Source organism: Corythoichthys intestinalis, chromosome 20 (genome assembly GCF_030265065.1).
Source record: "Corythoichthys intestinalis isolate RoL2023-P3 chromosome 20, ASM3026506v1, whole genome shotgun sequence".
Lineage (NCBI taxonomy): Eukaryota > Metazoa > Chordata > Actinopteri > Syngnathiformes > Syngnathidae > Corythoichthys > Corythoichthys intestinalis.
The window spans coordinates 30,972,166-30,989,037 of NC_080414.1; the positions used below are offsets into that span (position 1 = coordinate 30,972,166).

General features: G+C 38.5%; 1 protein-coding gene across 1 annotated transcript in view; it reads left to right on the plus strand.

Moving 5' to 3' along the window:
* LOC130909013 (partitioning defective 3 homolog) overlaps positions 1–16,872 on the plus strand; it is a 660,821-nt gene that overhangs the window by 416,265 nt on the left and 227,684 nt on the right. The window contains exon 19 of the mRNA XM_057825056.1: positions 12,186–12,419. Coding sequence (XP_057681039.1) covers positions 12,186–12,419 — 234 coding nt within the window. The remainder of the gene's footprint in view (positions 1–12,185; positions 12,420–16,872) is intronic.

Here is a 16,872-nt window from a genome sequence, read left to right on the forward strand (position 1 = left end):
AATTGCATATTTTGTCAACAAACACCTAAACAAAACCAAGAAATTGCTATTATAATAGATGCAGTCGTGTTAAAAATGATTCAAGCCCCATTGGTGTAGTGCAATTATTGATTTTAGAAGTCCTAAGTTGATCTGTTTTGAATAAGATAAAACAAAGTCATACTACACAACTATACTGCAGTGGGGCTAGAATAATTCTGAACACGACAATTCTGTACAGGACACAGCTGACATCAGGCGGATAATACTAACATAGACAGATAACCATTCATTCACTCTAGTTGTTACTGATTATTCCTACAGTATGTTTACTATATTACATATATAATACACAACAAACTTTTCATCACAGTTTTGTCTTTTAAAGCTCACTGAATATTCAGCGCTTACAGTATCAAGTTCATGTACTCGTTAACAAGGCTTCTGTGCTTCAATGCTACCTTGACTAAATGCTTAACATGCTCAACGACAAGCTCTCACATCACTGGCCGTAGGGAATTCTGTTTCTCCTTTAAATCTTCTTCCAGGTGCTTCCATAGCAGATAACCATTCATTCACTCTAGTTGTTACTGATTATTCCTACAGTATGTTTACTATATTACATATATAATACACAACAAACTTTTCATCACAGTTTTGTCTTTTAAAGCTCACTGAATATTCAGCGCTTACAGTATCAAGTTCATGTACTCGTTAACAAGGCTTCTGTGCTTCAATGCTACCTTGACTAAATGCTTAACATGCTCAACGACAAGCTCTCACATCACTGGCCGTAGGGAATTCTGTTTCTCCTTTAAATCTTCTTCCAGGTGCTTCCATAGCACAGCAGCAGATGGATTTCTTGTCTTTGAAGAGGCTCATTGTTGAAATATGCTAAATTGATCAGACACCCTACGTTCCCGTTCCATTTAGATGGGGAATGAGATTGGGTAAAGGAAGAAAAAAACATGCGAGGTACCTCATCTTTGCAGTGATATCTGCGCCTTGGAAGCCTCGTGATTGACAGGCTTATGCATTGGATGTAATATCCTCTACTTTTAAACCCCATTCTCAAATTACACAGCTTCTTTTCTTGCACGTTCTTGTCCCATCTATGTATTCTTTTCCTGTTGCAAGATGGCACTCATGCTTATTTGTGCTCTTTAACAGTAGCTGATGAGATTAACAGCAGCGCAAGAACCAATGGAGGTAAGCATATGTGCCAGGATTCAATTATTACAATAGGCAATTATGGTTCTTCAGATGTGGGTCCATGGGTCGATAAGAGATTACTCAAGTGATCCCCTCTCTGCCTATTACTAACTCATTTCAAGCTATAGTTGGCCTCGTTCTACGGCTCATGCACAATGATTGAAGTAGGTAAATGGCATTTAACAGGGACTGTTGGGCTTACAGGACATAAAAGAAAATATTAACTCGGACACGAGTGATTGGGTTGGAAGGCAGTGTCCGAGTGCCTGTATCCCAGATCACCAGATATGCAGTATGCAGATCACCCTAGTCAAATTCAAAATTCTGCCCTTGAGGTGTAGTTTTAAACGAATAAGATTACTGACATTGTGAATGAAATTATTGTGGTTGAAAATTTAATGTTCGGTCCCTGTATGACCGGTGCCAGAGTTTGGACAGCATTGTCGGCAGTAAGTCGGATTCGTTCCCTGTGAGGGTTGGACTCCGCCGAGGTTGCCCTTTGTCACCGATTTTGTTCATAACATTTATGGACAGAATTTCTAGGCGCAGCTGAGGTGTTGAGGGGGTCCAGTTTGGTGGCCTCAGTATTGCGTCTCTGCTTTTTCCTGATGATGTTGTGGTGTTGGCTTCATTCAAGCCGCTATCTCCAACTCTCACTGGAGCGGTTCGCAGTCAAGTGTGAAGCGGTTGGGATCAAGAGCCGTACCTCCATATCCGGAACCACTGTTATTTTTAAAAGTGTGGCATGTCCTCCCCGGGTCGGGGATGAGATCCTGTCCCAAGTGGAGGAGTTCAAGTATCTTGCGATCTTGTTCATGAGTGATGGTAGGAGGGAGCGGGAGATCGACAGGCGGATCGGTGCAGCGTTTGCAGTGATGCGGACTGTGTACCGGTCCGTTGTGGTTAAGAAGGAGCTGAGCCAAAAGGTGACGCCCTCGATTTACCAGTCGATCTGAGTTCCTTCCTTCACCCATGGTCAGGAGCTGTGGGTCGTGACGGCTAGAACAAGATCCCAAATACAAGCAGCTAAAATGTTTCCTTCGCAAGGTGTCCGGTATCTCTTTTAGCAATAGGGTGAAAAGCTCGGTCATCCGGGAGGGACTCAGGGTCAAGCCACTACTCCTCCGCATTGAGTGGAGCCAGTTGAGGTGGCTCGTGCATCTGGTTCGATTGCCTCCATGACACATCCTTGGAGAGGTGTTCTGGGCATGTCCCACCAGCGGGAGGACGACCCATTACATACTGGAGAGACTGTGTCTATGAGCTGGCTTGAGAAGCCTTGGGATCTAACCGGAGAAGCTGGTTGAACTAGCTGGGGAGAGAGAAGTCTGGGCTTCACTCCTAAAGCTGCTGCTCCTACAACCCGACCCCGGATTAAGCAGTAGATAATGGAAGAATGGATGAAAATTTAAAACAAAAACAAACAAGAAACCTTGACAAGTTTAGCAACCACAGCTGCCGAGCAAGTTACAGTTTTGGGAAATCTTGAGTCATCTCCTCTGCATGTTTCAGCGTTACACCAAAATCGGTCTTATGAGCATGCATCAAGCTTGAACTGTTATTGTCAGGTTTTATTGCATCACTTGCATGTTTTATTGTTTGGGGGGTGAAGGCGAAATTAGGCCTTGTCGTGGAATCCAGCTCATGGGCTGTTGGTTTGACATCCCTGGTCTAAGCCATTTCTCACTTAAACATGTTTTGATTAACCTTGCTTTGTGTTACATTGTCGAAAATATCTTGGTGAAATGATTATTTAAAGCTCTAGGTGGGACGAATGTGTCTAGTTTTGCAAGAGTTTATTGTAGTTGTGCAAAGTCTTCATGAAAAGACATCCTGTATCCCTGATTATGATGTTAATAGTGAGTGCCTTTAATTAAGATGATTTTACGACGCATGTTGAGGGTATGGAGGACGTCCTCTGTCATGCTAATGATCTACAACCGGCAGAGACGTACGAGCCCGACTGTCTCCAGGGATGTCTTACCTCCTTTGGGGTACCTGGACATGGCCTTCCCCTGACCACCTTTGAAGCTATTTTTACCATAATTACCCTTTTACCGTCCTGGCTCTTTGAATAAATTATGTGTAATGGAGCTTCTGTCTTGTACAGTACACAGATCTTTACATGCAATGGCCTGTGGTGAATAATAGCTGGGTTGCATCGTTTTAGCTGCTCTAATTATAGTATGAGCTCCTGTCCCTGTAATAACTGCTGCTGATTTATTCATGGAGTTTGCCATGGCTCCACTTTAACGCTTAATGGCAATGGATCTTCTCCAATTAACAATCCTTGCCCTTAATCTGCCTAAAGAGCATAGAATGGTGATCAAGTTTTGCCTCTGGATTTGACACAATTTCAGGTGCACCAACTATTTGTTAAGATTAGCTTTTGTGTGTGTTCCAGAGTGATGATTTTCATTTCTCCTTCAGGCGTGTGGGGAGTGGCAAACTGTTGTCTGTATGCAATGGGGGTATATGTATTTTCATGGCTCTGAATAAGACGGTGTCGAGGAGCAGAGCGCACAGACTCTGGAGATAGGAATCACATAATAGACTGGCATACAGAGAGCTGTCTGTCAAACTCTCCCTTGAGAGCTGGGGATTTTTCTGATGAAAACAAAGGAAGGTTCGAGCTGCCAATGGTTTTCGGGCAAAGTCTCTTTTTTTTCTCCTTCCTTTCCTTGCTCTCCCCTCATCTTTGTGTCTCTACTCCACTCAGCCATTCACCAGAATTGTGAGAAACAATAGTGAAGTGGATCGTAACGGCGAATACAGAGTAGGAGGATAATTCCCTGTTCCCGTATACAGCAGATGTCATTTTGGTTCCCTTCAACTGTTGCATTCTTTACAATCTTGCAATCCTATTGTGCCAAAAACATTCTGGTTTATAGGAGTCTGCTCTGAGCAGCATTTAGGCAGGATGCTTGAGGGGAAGGGACATGAAAATACAACATTGCATTTATGTGTTTTTAAGTTTAGATTACTACTATTAAAGAGACACATTTCGTTTGGGATCTTGGGAGTTTGCCTCTTCCCCTCATGCTTGGTTGAGTTTTCTTTGGGTGTTTCGGCTTCATTCCTCATTCCAAAAATATGCATTAGCTTAATGAACCTAATGCAAGGCAATTAAGCACTTGCCATGGTAAGGTCATATAGCATAGCAGTTTCTTCTAAGAATAAGTTACTAACTATCGCGATGGAATATGACTGAAAAATAACCTCTGTTGATAAATATGTGATAACCTGGAATTGTAGAGTTACTGTATATCCAGTAGATTTGTGCAGAGTCCATTGTGGACTCTAAATTGTCAATCGGTATAAATGTTAGTTGTTTTTCAGAAAAATACCAGAAAAATCATTGACTGCTGAACTTTTATTTAAATCGTCTGTGCAATCAGATTTGTTTATTTGTGTGACGTGTTCTTAACGAGCAACGTCACTTTTGCGCGTCGGAAGTCGTCTCAACAACAACACAGATGGCGAATGGGAGAGCCGAGAATATGTTCCAATCTGCAGTAAATTCAGTTTTAAATGACCAAAAACACATCGAGTCCCTAAAACCAACAGTCTGCCTCGCGCTAGCCATGTTGCATAAACCTCTCCGCTCTCCTCGTATGTTTATGTCCTCGTGCTAGTTTCTTGTCGTTTTACCAACGTCACATCCGCCCGTCGCTGATTGGTCCACTCCGCTGTCTGTTTGTTGTGGCTTGCTCCGCCCTGAAAATATGATCTGTGGAATGGTCGCCAGACTAAATAGCTGGAACAGCGGTGAGTCTGGTGTACAAGGCTAGATTGAACCGTGACTTCTTTTCATTGTCACACCCCTAATATATAGATATATTTTTCAATATGCAGGTGAAGCTGTTAATCTCCTGCCTTTCCTATCTTTGCTCTAGTTGTAAACATCACAAAGGCTTCATGGATATGTCATTCAAGAAAAGTTCAGGGCAAGTGATTATTTTTGGTAATAAAAAAACTATTATTATTTTGTAGCGTCTTCAAGACCAACGCCAACTTGGTGATGATAATGCACACTCAGCTGGAAAAGAGTACATTTTTTTAAATTAATTGTACCTACCTGGGTGTCACTAACTGTACAGTATGTTAAAAAAAAAAAAAAAAAAAAAAGAAAAAAAAGTTGCCTGAGAGTTTAAGATGATGTTCGCCAGGCTAAATGCTAAGCTAATGAGAGCACAAATGCTATGCTAACGCTTTGAGCGCGTTTGCAACGTCATTACCACCCCCTTCCTTCATTGCCCCACCCGCTCTCATCTCCACAGAAACCATACGTGGAGTTTAAGGGGGGCCGGGGTGGGCATAGCCCCACCCACCCCTCGTTGGCTGAAAATGGCATTGCATGTAATTTACTCTCATATATATGATTTCAAAATTCACACTTTCCCGGTAAAATGTTGTCTATAAAAGTTGTCAAACAATAAAACAACAAAAATGAATTAAATTTAAAAATATATATGATGGAAAACACTCAGGTGACTTGAAGTTCTGCTCTCAGACACCAAACTTGGCCAACTTTCAAATTTGTCCGATATGCATGTGTGATATATCATTGGAAAGCTTAAAATCTCAATTTTCTGGGGTAAGAAAAGTTTTGAGCAGGAGGGCATTTATTTATTTATTTATTTATTTTCTTTTAAAACAGCAAAACCCTATCTGGAGGTGAGAGCATGAAAGAGCAGAATTAAAGACGCCATGACTTTAACGAGATATGATCACGTACTTACCTTCTTTCGATCCAAAAGCTCCATGTAGCATGTATCACCGAGTGTCTAGACACAGCTGTGAATGGCCACAGCTGGATTTTTGGAGGATTTTATAGGTGAAACACGGTAATATAACAAGGGTCGCGACGCAGAAATCGCAGACATCAAGGAGTGGTCGAGATTTTCTTTTTCATATATTTACCCTTTTAAACTTTTTTTTTTTTTTTTCTCAATTTTTCTATGTTTGGATCGATTATTTATCATCTAACATATTGGAGAAAATGTGATAGTAACAAAAAAAAAAAAAAAAAAAAAAAAAATTATATATATATATATAGAATTAAGCAATAGTTGTGAGGTAGAGATCCGTCACTTATTTGCAGACACCATTTTTTTCATTGTGACGTAATTTGTTTAAAAGTTTAAAATATGCAAGTGACTAATTTTTTAGTTTTTTTTTTTTTTTTTTTTTTTTTTTTTTTTTAATCCTAACTATTAGACATCAATTAATGATTCTAAGCTAAAAATGACAGACAATTTGAATAATAAATATAATTACCTTCGTTTTATAGCTGGGTTGAAACAAAAGCGGTTGCGCGACGTCTGCAAACGCAGGTTTCCAGGGTAAAATGGACAAATTAAAAATTGTTTGGGGTCTTAATGTGCCATGTATTCACTAGGGCAGCATATAGACATATTTTTCTATCAAACACAACAGTTCTTTTGGCTTAAAATACGGCAATTTATTTTAAAGAGGGGTACAAGAGGAGAAACTGCTTTTTCAGTCTTGTGTGTGGTTTCCGACATATATATCTTTATAATGGGTCAACATTATTTTGCAAACTGACCAGCACCTTAGAGACAATCATTTGCTTTGCTTAGCCAAAACCACCTGAGGACAGAAGATGCAAGATGGATATTCAAATTTTTGTTTAAACCACATCTATCATAAGTGATAACAACTACTGAGTGAGATCCAAGGATTGAAGATGTGGACCATGAAACGCTGGCGAGCAATGCCAAATTGGTTGCCCCACTAAATATGTTAATTGTACAACAGAGCCACCCCTGGGCATATCATATTCAGTGGATGAGGATATTGGCCAAGCATAGCTGTCCTAAACAAGCAGCTGACACTTATTCCTGACACTGCGTTTCGGGGTCATCAACACATTTTGCGCCCCCGCCACAAAAGTCAAACTCCGCCTATGACTGAAAGTACCACTTCATATTTGTACTCATCTGAAGTACAGTTACACAAAAATGTATTTAAGTTGCATTCCACCACTCGGTATGTGCCTCTCGCCTAAAGTCCATCGCGATAGCCTCCAGCCCACCTGCAGCCATGATAAAAAGTGGTATAGAACATAGATGAGAATGTATTATTGAATTCTTACTATTTATCGTAGACGTCGAAAGTGTGCAAGCAGTGAGTTGGTGCTCTATTTCTGTAATCGGATAATTTAAGGCCAATCACTTCCCAGTCCCCAGTTACCAACCACACCCCTTGGCATTTGTAGAACACTGTACAATGTTATTTTATTGTTTGAGCCTGCCCAAAGGTGCACGAGTAAGGTCTTCTTTGCAGCATTATAGGATTGTTCAGTTAATTCAAAGGGTGCTTTCGGAATTGGGTGCTGGTTCATGTCTACTGGTATTGATAAAACTTTGGGTAATAAGGAGTTTAAAACTCATGACACTGCATTTACCAGTCTGGAAGCCAGACTCCAGTGAATAACAGTTGACCTTTTTAGCCTATTTAACTGAGTTGGCAGTAGATCTATAGGCACAATGAATGGGAGAACATAACTCACACTTCATTTAGGTGCATTGGTAGCAGATGTAGAAGAAGGGGAGTCCCCTGTGACCCGAAAGACCCTAATGTTTCTCTTTAGCCCATTCCCCTTATTGGCATTACTCCAGCCTCTATATATCAACAGTAGTACTGCATATAGGACATCAAATTATTGTCTTTAAGACCAGGGAGTTTTATTTTCTTCATTGACTATACGTTTGGCAGTGTAAGACTCCATCGAATCGCCCACTGGGGTCACCCAGCAACAGTGGAATGTACTTTATCCAAACAAGACTGACAGAATTGTGTGTCACTCATGTAGCTTTTATTATTTTGTGTCGATGACTAAGACCCTCTATGAAGAAGTCAAAGCATTTTATACAGTACTGTATAATAAATTTTGTAAAATGTGTGTTGCATGTGGCAGTGTGCCACATGTAAAGCATGAGAATCTTTCAATGTTTGAGATGCAGGTCACCTAATACAAATACACATAATATGCAATAGATGTGGCATGAACAGAACTGTGACATATTTTAGAATTATAAAGACAAAATGATGTGTTGTCCAAAAGTCACTGGCATAAGCTGCACCATGAAGAAAAAAAAAAATCATTGATACGGCTAAAGTATTTAAAGGGATCCATAGATAGAAATACTTGTAATTCTTAAAAGAAAAAAAAAACATTATGAGTTAAAATAATTTGATATTTAAACCCCTCTTGATGTTTTTGTTTTTATACAATTCGTAAATTATTTTTTACTTGTAGGTCGCCATTGTTGTTGACCTCGCAGGGCGTTGGCATCACATAGTTACCTCTGTCGGGCTTCCAGAGTATGACTCTCGCAACATAAACATGTCATCTGTTCAGCCCTTTCAATTTGAACCCGAGAGGAACATTAATGTGCATGACAGCACTGTTGGTATTTCCCAAAACGAGCAGCAAAGCAAAATGAACAGGAAAGACGGGTACCCTGCCAAAATGTGCTGCACTGGCGAAACGTCCTACAAGAGGCGAATTTGACACCTAAAGTACTACCGTGTGCTTTCAGCTTGTTTTGTTTGGATGCATACAGACAGAACGTACTAAAGATGCCTTAAGAAAATACTTAAACGTAGTAATATCAAATAAGGGTGGTTTCAATATGCTACATGATTAATTTGGTCAACCACAAGAGAAGCTACCACAAGAAAATGCAATGCTTAAAAGTATGAAAGGGAAACACATGGAAAAAGTATTTTGATGCGATGAAAAGGTAATAAAATACTCCATAAAAACAAATAGTAAGTACTCGCCGTATAAGGAATTGCAGTAACCCAGTAGTATTCGTCGAGTGACAGTGACAGTCTACGTCAGTGTTTTTCTACCTTTTCTGATTCACGGCACATTTTTACATTGGACAAAATCTCGTGGCACGCCACAAACCAAAAATGTTCCAAAATTACTTTCTGTAGAGTGTATTTATTATTAAAATAGTCTCTCAATATTTATACTTACTCAGTGTGAAACTTAAGGCTGTTTAGATGAACCCAAAGCTGATATCCTGGCAGGAATCTTCATCACCAGCTCTCATTCTCTGTTTTTATTTTTTATAGCAGTTAGGCTTGAAAAGCTCAGAATTATCAGACAGGGGGACTTTAGCAATGTCTTTAACCGCATCAGGGCCGAGCAGCTCGCTGACAATAGCTTTACAGGCAGGTAGTATTAAGGTCTCTGCCACAGTGTGGGACTTTGGATTTAGCAATACGTTCAGTAACAAGGCTTTGGGGGCTTTCTCATCTTTGTAGTTTTTCTCAAAAAAGTTGACTGTTTCTCTGTGTTTTCACAAAGGTGAACAAAGTAGTCCATCAACTTGATTTGAAGCGACGCGTGTTTCGTTTGAGGATGACGTTTGGGATAGCTGCTCGTGTTGCGTTCAAGCACTGCTCAGATTTCTAGCTGTCAGCCACCTTGCTGCCCTTGATAATGTGTTGGAATAAAACACAGGGGGGTGATTGGCTGTGGTCACACATGGATGAATTGGAAAGGACATTTTCGTGAATATTGACTCTTGACGAGTCTAATCAAATGATGTACAGTAGATGTGCTAGGGTCCACATTGTCGTGGACAGCAAGGTAGCTAATGGCTAGAAATCCGAGCAGTTATTGAACGCGACAAGAGCAATACCTCGCTCATCTGCACACGACCGCAACTTTCTACCTCCTTCCTTCCTTCCTTCCTACTGCAACTCCGCCCGACGGCGTAAAAAAAAAAAAAAAAAAAAAAAAAAGTGTATATATATATATATATATATATATATATATATATATATATATATATATATATATATATATATATATATATATATATATATATATATATATATATTTATATGAGCCTACAAGTCTTTAAATCTGAGGTTCCCTTTAAATAAATGCTTGGTGATTATCACAGATTATTTTCCCAGAAGCGTCCAACCAAGTTCTCTGTAGTACAATACATGGAATCAGCCTTAATTCATCTGACAGCACCTTGCTGTGAGATGAAACGTGGCAAGAATAGGAAGATAACTACTACTAGCTATGTCTTACATTAGCTGTCAGTAGTTCACTCTTAGATGCATAAGTGGGTCAAAAATGACCTGGTCTAATGTTGTCTAATGAAAAATTGTTATAATTCCCATATTCCAGGAATTCCTCAAAAAACATGTTTTTTGATAGAATGCCATTCATATTTTTCATTTACCTTTTATACATTTGAAGAAATTGTAATGTTTGTATCACTACCCCAAGCTTCCATAATTGGGTCAAAAAAGAGTGAATTTGAGTGGACTCACTCAATGAAGCATTTAATAAAGATAAGCATTTTTCTACCTTATTCTTAAACATAAGCGTGGGTTTTCTCCCAAGTTCCTGCCACATCCCCATAAAATCCTGCATGGTATGCTGATTGAACACTTCAAATTGTAGTCGGTGTGAGTGTGTGTCAGGGTGTACCGCGCCTTCTGCCTTGAGTTAGCTGTGATAGCACCTCCGCAAGCCTTGCGAGGATAAGTTGTTCGGAAGATTAATTACCGTATTTTTCGGACTATAAGTCGCACCAGCCATAAAATGTCCAATGAAGAGGGAAAAAAAAACATATGGCGGAAAACACTCAGGTGACTTGAAGTTCCGCTCTGAGACCTCCAATTTGGCCAACTTTCAAAATTGTCCGATATGAATGTGTGATACATCATTGGAAAGCTTAAAATCTCAATCTTCTGGGGGAAGAAAAACTTTGAACAGGAGGGCATTCTTAAAAAAATGTTTTTTAAACAGCAAAACCCTATCTGGAGATGAGAGCACGCGAGAGCAGAATTACAGACGCCATGACTTTAACAAGATATTATCGATATTATAGCCTTGTTTTGATCTAAAAATTCCATGTATCATGTATCATTGAGTGTCAAGACACAGATGTGAATGGCCACAGCTGGATTTTTGGGGGATTTCATGGGTGAAACATGGTAATATAACAAGGGTCGCGATGCAGAAATCGCAGACGTCAAGGGGTAATCGAGATTTTCATTTTCATATATTTACCCTTTTAAAAGTTTTTTTTTCTATTTTTCTTTGTTTGGATCGATTATTTATCATCTAAAATATTGGGGGAAATGTGACAGTCACGAAAAAAATACAATTAAGTGATAGTTATGAGGGAGATATCCGTGACTTTTTTTTACAGACGCCAATTTTTTCATTGTGACGTAATTTGTTTAAAAGTTTAAAATATGCAAGTGAATGATTTTTTTAAGTCATTTTTGTTTTGTTTTTTTTAACTAAATATTAGACATCAATTAATGATTCTAAGCTAAAAATGACAGACATTTTGAATAGTAAATATAATTACTTACCTTCTTTTTATGGCTGGAATGAAACAAAAGTGGTTGCGCGACGTCTGTAAATGGGGATTTTCAGGGTAAAACGTACAAATGATAAATAGTTCAGGGACTTAATGTGCCATGAGCGGTAGTGTAAGTAAGTACTGTAAAAATTACAGTCCTGTAACATGTTTGGAACTTTTGTTCAAATGAAAAAAAATAAAAAAATAAAAAAATTAAAGATCTCAGATTGGGATTTGGTATTGGCAGATTCTCAAAATCAAGTGACTCGGGCGCAAAAATTTGCGATCGGAACATCCCTGGCACAGACAATTGATATTATTGCCCCTTTTAAAGACTAGTAATTATAATGCAAATTATTTATTCAAGAAATGTTTTCTATGAGCATCATGATATTATATTATGTACATTATTTATTTGCTATAGCCTCCAGAAGAAAGACTTTTTAGATTTTTTTCTTGTTTTTTGCAATGTGTTTTTAGGAAAGAATTTTTTTTTTTTGTTCCTAACATAAGCTTTCAGACACATTGTGGAAGGCATTACATTGCTTTCCCGGGGGCTGTTTTTCACACCATTAGCTGTTACCTCTCACTGACACCATTTCTATTTTTCCGCAGGTTCTTCAGGACAAAATGTCGGCCCCTCGCTGGGCCTCAAAAAGTCCAGTTCCCTTGAAAGCCTCCACACGGCACTTGCCGCAGCAACACGGAACGGTGAGATCAATGTCAACAGGCCGCGCTCTCGAATCATCCGGGGCCGAGGTTGCAATGACAGTTTCAGAGCGGCAATCGACAAGTCGTATGACAAACCAAGTGTTAATGAACCTGAGGAAGAAAACAGCATGGATATGCGTAAGTATTTTAACATAGAGCACTCACCATTCACCACTGATTTGTGTTGTATAAAATAGCAGTACAAGGATGTTTCCACTGTGTACATTCCATAGTGTACACATTTTACTCTTTATACTATACACATTTGATATATTTACAAAATGACGCAGCCAAATAGTTATTACTAAAGAAAAGTGTTTGCGTTTCAGTGCATCCCTCATGTTTATTGTACTTTATGTCCAAGAGCTGTTATTTCTGCCCATCTAATACATCTAATTTAGATTTATGTAGGCCAAGTAAATGGGATATCCATGTGCTCGAGCCGGATTTTTCATACAGCCTCTCACAAATGCGATGATGTACACCAAAGCATATTGGTTACATGCTCATTAATATTAAGGCAGGTTCATACTGAGCGAAATTGTGAAAGACTGTGGCGACATGGTGTCCCAGGTGGGTACACTACATAGTCTTAGAATGCATTATCATTTTGTTCAACATGACATCAAATAATTGAAAATTCAATTTAAATTAATTTGCAGTGTTGTTTTTGGCATCTCTTTTAATTTTTATTTTGGTCTTTTGGACAAAAATACTTATTAGTTTTAATCATATTTTAGTCATTTCAAAATGTTTTCGTCTTCGTCTAGTTTTAGTCGACGAAATCGCAAACTTCACCCAGTTTCAGTGGACAGTTACCTGAAATGTTTTCATCTGTAAAATTCAAATTCAAAGTTGTAGTCCAAAATAAACGTTTCCAACAATTTAGAATGATAATAGCACATATTGTAACATCTACAAGGACAACGCCAACTTTGTGATGATAAAACACTCGGCAGGAAAAGCAGTATATAATTTTCAATTAAACCCACCTGGAAGTCAAGAACTGTATGTTTAAAAAAAAAAAAAAAAAAAGTCAGAGTGTTAACATCCTCGAGGCTAACTGACATGAAAAGCCAAGTGGCTCTGCTTTCGAATGGCTAGTGTTTTAAGAGGACACTCGTCATTCTGGAGCTAATGCTAACGAGAATGCAAATGCTACGCCAATGCTAAGAGTTACATTTAGCGTCGGATGATCACTCAGCACAGACCTTCAAAGGCTAAAGCAACATTGCATATCCTTTCTTGTCAAGATTACAACACGAAACTTACCATGTTTCCAAACAAGGAAGATGGAGAGCAGCCTAGCTTGAGATACAGCCAAAACTACGGTGAGGAGAGTAAGGAGAGGTGCGGACCATCTCACATGAGTGACACGACCGAAATACTGCTCCGATGCAAGCTGACGTACTCCACGTACAATACGAAAATGTCCCGCATTCTACAGCACCATTCTGAGCATATGATAGAAACAATGTCACATTTTCGCCTCATTGTCGTCTCGTCAGACGAAAACTGCCATTCGTCTCGTTATGTTCTAGTCTCACAAGTCACGGTGTGAGCTCGTCATCAATTCCACTTTTCGATTCCGGTTACAAACGATTCTCGATTCCGATTCTTTTAATAGGCAGGAAAAAAAAATGTATAATTTATATTAATTTCTTAACTTCTCGATTATTTTTTTTAATTATATGAACTTTCGATTAACTTTGGTATGAATTTCTCACTGGGCTATTTTTAACTTGTATCTAAAAATTAGGGCTGTCAAAATTATCGCGTTAACGGGCGGTAATTAATTTTTTAAAATTAATCGCGTTAAAATATTTGGCACAATTAACGCACATGCCCCGCTCAAACAGGTTAAAATGACAGCACAGTCATGACCACATGTTACTTGTGTTTTGTCGCCCTCTGCTGGTGCTAGGGTGCGACTGATTTTATGGGTTTCAGCACGAGCATTGTGTAATTATTAACATCAACAATGGCGAGCTACTAGTTTAATTTTTGATTGAAAATTTTACAAATGGTATCAAAACTAAAACATTAAGAGGGGTTTTAATACAAAATTTATATTACCTGTACTAACATTAATCTATTAAGAACTGCAAGTCTTTCTATCAATGGATCGCTTTAATAGAATGTTAATGTTAATGCCATCTTGTTGATTTATTGTTATAATAAACAAATACAGTACTTATGTACAGTATGTTGAATGTATATATCCGTCTTGTCTTATCTTTTCATTCCAACAATAATTTACAGAAAAATATGGCATATTTTATAGATGGTTTGAAATGCGATTAATTACGCTTAATTAAATTTTAAGCTGTGATTAACTCCATTAAAAATTTTAATCATTTGACAGCCCTACTAAATATCAGTCTTTGAACTTCAATATGATGACGTTTCTTTCCACAGAAGTGCACTTTCACAAAGATGTTTATTTTTCAAAAGCTCACAGAGAAAACATTTAAGCATATTCATTTGCCTATGTTTCAGAGTGTCCTATGCTTCAGGCATTTAATTTGCATTGTTTTAGGTGGTCTTTCTACAAGTTAGTGAAGAGCATGTCAGGTGGGGAGTGTTCTGTCCTTTGATCTTAAGGTGACTACTTTTTCAGTTTGATTTCTTTCTAAACTGATATATTGTTCACCGGTCCTCAAGATGTCACTATTTTAACTCCGGACTTTACAGTTTTACTTTGGTTTTGTATGCGCGCTTTGCTTCCCTAAATGGTGATTTACTGGAAGCAGCAGCCAAAAAGAACTGAATGCATTATCTCCTCTGCACTACACATCGTTGGGAACCCTTTATAAAACAAAATATGTAAGTTTAACAGATGATCTGATGTCATTTTGGTGTGTTTATTCTGTTACTTTTTGTCATTTTAGAGCATAGATCTTGACCCCAAACCCGAATCCGCCCAAAATGTCAATTATTTACGTTCGGGGCGAGTCGGGCTGACTTCTCTCTCGCTAACGTTTTGTTTTAAATGAATATATATTCATATATTTATACTAAAACAATGTACGTATGTTAAACTAGGTGCTGTGCATGCCTGCGCACGTGAACGCCATGGCCCCACCCTTGTTTTAATCTTCCCCTCACACGCTGGTGCCCTCATGCGAGTCTGCATCCTGGTATTTCCTTTTCGATATGAAGCAGCAAGGAGTGAAAAACAAAATAAAGATGGGGGAATTGAAAAGAAAAACATGCACCGCAGAATGAGTGGGGTATGGAAAGGCTTGAAATTGATTGTTGAAGATGCTATACAGAAATATGTGTCGGCTTCGCTGAATGTAAACGAATGCGGTGCTTTGCTCTCATATGAGAAATATATTGAACAAACTCTTCCAGTGTTATTTCGTTGTGTAAATGCCTTTATAATGATCATAAAATATATATCCTATTTAAACATTGACAAAACGCCAACTCGAAGAGATTAAAATAAATGTCAAATCCACTGTCCGCCTGATGGAACAGACACACAAATATAAAAGATACAAATGTTTATTGAATATCCATCTTACAGTCTTGTTTAACTGGGAGACTTCATTACAAAAGACAGGCTTTAATTTTTTATCATTATGCACAGGCATCATCACAAATGTGATCACACAAAACGCAAACACTCATCGCATCCCTGCATTTCCTCCTTCTCCTGAGTCCTCCCAAATATACATAAAATTTTGGGGGGGGGTTCGGGCTCGGGCCTACAAATCAAACATTTATTATTATTTTTTTTGTTCATGCTCACGCCTACAAATCAAACATAAAATGTCGGGTTTTTTCAGGCTCAGGCCTGCAAATCAAGTTGATTGATCGGGCTTAAATACTCGTGGGCAAGGTCAGGTCAAGACGGATTTTTTTAGGCTTGATCTAACCTCTAATTTATGTGAAGCGAAGAAGCTCATTTTGGTGCTAAGCTAAATTAACCACTTCATTTGATTTCCTCATAATGGAGCTAGTCTTCATATGGCTTCTTCTTCGTGGTGTTCGGCAGCTATTTTTTCCAGTTGGTGGTCAGGGCATTGAAACTTGGAATCAAAGTAAAAAAAAAAAAAATTGAGTGTTAGTCCCGGATCACATTGATGCTCGATGCCTAACCCTGGTCATCGTCATAAAAAAATTGTTCGTCGACGAAAAATTTTCGTTATCGTCATTGTCGACGAAAACAACAATGTTACTATGCATCAGTTATGACTTCAGATATGTTTGTTAATTTACTAGACTGAGCAGCCAATAAAAAATTGTTTAATTTTGAGTGACAAATTTAAACCCCAATTTATTTATTCTGATCTGGGAAAAAAACAACACCTTGGTGTTTGGTGATAAACAAGGTTTGTTTGGCAGAATGAGATAAATGTCTTATGCTTTGCCAACAGGTAATAATAATACTGCAGCAACATAAGAGTAATTGCAATATATACATTTCCATCCAACAGTAGATTCCATTAAACAAGGATGGGGGAAACATTTGAAGAAGAGGGAATTATTTGCCTGGAATGCTTTGTTCTCATAAGCTCTGTCGGAGAGCCACTAAATACAGTCTTATCTCAGCAAAGAAAAATGGGGAAAGGAGGCGATTTCC